We start from the raw sequence: 4,719 nt of genomic DNA, 5'->3' as shown, positions 1-4,719 counted from the left end.
ATTGGACGTCTACTTTGCGCCCCAGAGTAGGTGTTAATAAGTCTCTAGACAGGACTCCCATGCCCAAGTTTATTTTAATTGATTCATTGACGCAAGTCAATCAATCAGTATGATTGTCGTTGAACTTGGGTATGGGGAATGTTGAGCGGTATTTGGTGGTGACATGTTTTATGCCGCAGCAGGTTTAGAATAATCAATGATTGCTTGGGGGTTCGCCCCCGTCTTAAATTGGAAGCGGCATGTATATGTCGTAGCGTATAGGAGTAATCCTATTAGCCTTTGGAAAAATAAACTATCGTTTCAAGGAAACGATGAATGTTTTGGGGGTTTGCCCCCGTCATAAAAATGAAGCGGCATATTTTATGCCGCGGCGTATAGGAGTAATCCTATTTTCCCTAGGAATAATACTCGTTTTTAAGGAAACGATTTGTTTAAGGTTTTCCCCCGTCATTAAATGGGCGCGGCATGTTTGATGCCGCGACATATAGGAGTAATCCTATTTGCCTTAGTAAAAATACTCGTTTTTAAGGAAACGACGACCTTTGGGGATTTGCCCCCGTCATTAAATGGGCGCGGCATGTTTGATGCCGCGGCATATAGGAGTAATCCTATTTGCCTTAAAAATACTCGTTTTTAAGGAAACGATGACTTGTTTGGGGGTTTTCCCCCGTCGTTAAATGGGCGCGGCATGTTTGATGCCGCGGCATATAGGAGTAATCCTATTTGCCTTAGTAAAAATACTCGTTTTTAAGGAAACGATGATTTGTTTGGGGGTTTGTCTCCGTCGTTAAATGTGCGCGGCATGTTTGGTGCCGCGGCATATAGGAGTAATCCTATTTGCCTTAATAAATACTCGTTTTTAAGGAAACAATGATTTGTTTGGGGGTTTGCCCCGTCGTTAAATGGGCGCGGCATATTTCGTGCTGCGGCATATAGGAGTAATCCTATTCGTCTTAGTAAAAATACTCGTTTTTAAGGAAACGGTGATTTGTTTGGGGGTTTGCCCCCGTCGTTAAATGGGCGCGGCATTTTTGATGCCGCGGCATATAGGAGTAATCCTATTTGCCTTAAAAATACTCGTTTTTAAGGAAACAATGATTTGTTTGGGGGTTTGCCCCCGTCGTTAAATGGGCGCAACATGTTTGATGCCGCGGCATATAGGAGTAATCCTATTTGCCTTAAAAATACTCGTTTTTAAGGAAACAATGATTTGTTTGGGGGTTTGCCCCCGTCGTTAAATGGGCGCGGCATGTTTGATGCCGCGGCATATAGGAGTAATCCTATTTGTCTTAGTAAAAATACTCGTTTTTAAGGAAACGATGATTTGTTTGGGGGTTTGCCCCCGTCGTTAAATGGGTGCGGCATGTTTGGTGCCGCGGCATATAGGAGTAATTCTATTTGTCTCAGTAAAAATACTCGTTTTTAAGGAAACGATGATTTGTTTGGGGGTTTGCCCCCGTCGTTAAATGGGCGCGGCATTTTTGATGCCGCGGCATATAGGAGTAATCCTATTTCCCTTAAAAATACTCGTTTTTAAGGAAACGATGATTTGTTTGGGGGTTTGCCCCCGTCGTTAAATGGGCGCGGCATGTTTGATGCCGCGACATATAGGAGTAATCCTATTTGTCTTAGTAAAAGTACTCGTTTTTAAGGAAACGATGATTTGTTTGGGGGTTTCCCCCGTCGTGAAATGGGCGCCGCATGTTCGATGCCGCGGCATATAGGAGTAATCCTATTTGCCTTAGTGAGAATAGACGTTCGCTTTTAAGGGAACGGTTTTTATAACTTTGATAGGTGATCATCCTATATTTATGCTAATCTGGGCCACTCCTTAGGCTTCAATCAATTAGGCTTGGAAACGTTTTGCTAATCTAGTGCCACTTCTTAGGCCTTTATTCGATTAGGCTTTTTGCATGCATATGTTAGGTAAGTTAGTGTTCAGTGTATTGAGTAATAAATAGTACGAAACAAGGAGTAGTATTATTTATACTTTGTAAGGCGGATTTAGCCGGTTACAAGAGAGATTACTACTCTATTAGGACCATTAGCGGCCGTTGTCTAGACAGCAGAATCTTCCAAAAAAGATGAAGTCAGAACACATCTAGAAAAATTATTTTTTGAGATTGTCGGCATTCCAGGTGCGTAGAATGGGTCGGCCTTGCATGTCCTGAATGCGATAAGTTCCATCCCTGACCTCGTCATAGATCTCATAGGGTCCTTCCCAAGTTGGTGTCAGCTTGCCCTGCTCATTGGCTCGTCCCACAGACTCCATTTTTTGGAGAACAAAGTCCCCAATCTTGAGAACTCTTTTAGAGACTTTCTTGTTGTACTCCCTCGCCATCCTTATCTTGCACAACTGTTGCCTCAATGCCGCATTTCCTCTTACTTCAGGTAAAAAATCCAGGGCCAACTTCATCATTTCCCAATTGTCATTCTCGTCATATAGCATGACTCTTAGTGTGGGTTCACACATCTCTGTGGGCACTACAGCCTCGGCACCATAGGCTAGCAAGAATGAGGTTTCGCGGGTGGAATTCTTAGCCGTGGTGCGGATTTACCATAAGACGTTTGGCAGCTCATCAGCCCATAGACCTTTAGCTTCATCTAGCTTCTTTTTGATCCCCTCGGAGATTATCTTGTTAAATGCTTTGACCTGGCCATTGGCTTGAGGTCGTCCTACAGAGGCAAAGCAACTGTGTATGCCGTGGTCTGCTAACCACTCCTTCAGCTTATGCGTCTCAAACTGAGGCCCATTGTCAAAGACGATAGCTTGTGGTATTCCGAAGCGAGTCATAATATTTTTCCAGATAAATGCCCTCACATCACTAGTCCTTATATTCTTGAGGGCTTCTGCTTCTACCCACTTAGTGAAGTAGTCAACGACCACAATCACGTAGCGCCGGCCTCCAGGGGCTGCTGTATATGGTCCTAATAGGTCCATTCCCCACTGGGTAAAAGGAATGGGGCTCGTGATAGGGGTGAGAGGGTGAGACGGCCGGTGAATGAGATGAGAAAATCGTTGGCACTTGTCACACTTCTGCACCATGGCCAGAGCGTCTTCTCTCAAAGTGGGCCAGTAATAACCAGTTCGCAGGGCTTTTTCAGCTAAAGCTCGTCCTCCAATATGGGAGTTACACAATCCTTGATGCAGGTCGTCCAGAATTTCTTTCCCCTTCTCAGGAGTAACGCACCGCAAGAGGGGTCTGGAAAATGACTTTTTATACAAAACTCCATTCCACCATTCAAACCAAGAACTTCTCTTTTGAATTTTGGCGGCTAGGCTTGAGTCGTCTGGAAGTGAGCCGTCTACCTTATATGCAATGATGGGGTCCATCCAAGTTGATGATCGGTCAAGTATGGCTACCACAGGAGTGTACAACTCTTGTTCAATGCTTCGTCTTTCTTTCACTTCCCAAAACACATGACGTGGAGTGTCACAGGAAGCCGAGCTAGCTAGTTTAGACAGGTCATCGGCCTGATTGTTCTCTGTTCTGGGAATTTGCTTCGCTTCGAAACTCTTCAAATGTTCTATTTCTTGCCGCACAGCTTGCATGTATTTGATCATGTTGGGATCTCTTGCCTCGTAGTCTCCGTTTACTTGACTAACAATGAGCTGTGAATCAGAAAGAGCAAGTATCTCTTGAGCTCCGGCGGCTTTGCACATTTTTATGCCGGCTAGGAAAGCTTCATATTCAGCCTCATTGTTTGAAGTTTGGAAGTTAAACCTCATGGCGTACTCGTACTTGTCTCCTTCAGGGGATTGACATATTATGCCGGCTTCACATCCGTTCTGGGTGGACGACCCATCTACATATACCGTCCAACGGGTCGCCACGTTCTTCTCAAAAGTAGGCCTCGTTATTTCTGCAATGAAATTGGCAAATGCTTGTCCCTTGATAGCCTTTCGCGGCTCATATGAGATGTCAAATGCGTTCAGCTCAATTGCCCATTTTAGCATTCGTCCGGCAGCGTCTAGCTTAGTAAGCGGTTGTTTCAACGGCTGGTCTGTGTATACCACTAGTTTGTGTGCCAGAAAGTAAGGACGCAGCTTTTTACTTGCCATAAATAGCGCAAGTGCAAACTTCTCAATTGGAAGATATCTCAACTCGGCATTTTGCAGGACGTGGCTCACAAAATAGACGGGGAGTTGCACTCCCTCCCTTTCTGTCAACAACACAGCACTCAATGACCACTCGGAGATGGCCAGATATACATACAAAGTTTCTCCTTGAAGAGGACTGACCAGCCGGGGTAAGGTGTTGAGATGTTCCTTTAACCGGACGAAGGCAGTTTCTGCCGATTCAGACCATTCAAATTTTCTCTTCTTCTTGATTGTTCCGAAGAAATAGTGACACTTGTCACCTCCTCTTGATAAGAACCGTCCCAGGGCCGCTAGACATCCAGTCAGACGTTGGACTTCTTTCACTGATTTTGGCGACGTCATATCTATTACTGCTTGCACTTTGTTAGGGTTGGCCTCAATTCCCCTTTCATCAATAACGAAACCCAAGAACTTCCCAGCCGTTACTCCAAAAACACACTTCTTTGGATTAACCTCATCTGATATTTCCGGAGCGTCTCAAAAGTTTCTCTCAAGTCAGCCAGGTGTTCTTCACGTTGCTTGCTTTTTACTTTCATATCATCAATGTAGGCTTTGATGTTTCGTCCCAAATGATTAGAGAAGACAGTGTTAACTAGACGCTGAAATGTGGCCGGCGC

At 44.7% G+C, this 4,719-nt stretch overlaps 1 protein-coding gene across 1 annotated transcript; it reads right to left on the bottom strand.

The window, feature by feature from the left end:
• Positions 1 to 2,554: 2,554 nt before the first annotated feature.
• LOC110784752 (uncharacterized) lies at positions 2,555 to 4,444 on the bottom strand. The gene has a single exon (XM_021989201.2). The coding sequence runs from the start codon at positions 4,442 to 4,444 to the stop codon at positions 2,555 to 2,557; it is 1,890 nt and encodes a 629-aa protein (XP_021844893.2).
• Positions 4,445 to 4,719: the final 275 nt, after the last annotated feature.

The sequence above is a fragment of the Spinacia oleracea genome, chromosome 5, assembly GCF_020520425.1.
Source record: "Spinacia oleracea cultivar Varoflay chromosome 5, BTI_SOV_V1, whole genome shotgun sequence".
In the NCBI taxonomy this organism is placed as follows: Eukaryota; Viridiplantae; Streptophyta; class Magnoliopsida; order Caryophyllales; family Amaranthaceae; genus Spinacia; species Spinacia oleracea.
The sequence above is the reverse complement of the archived record's forward strand: the minus strand, read 5'-3'. Positions and strand labels throughout refer to the sequence as shown.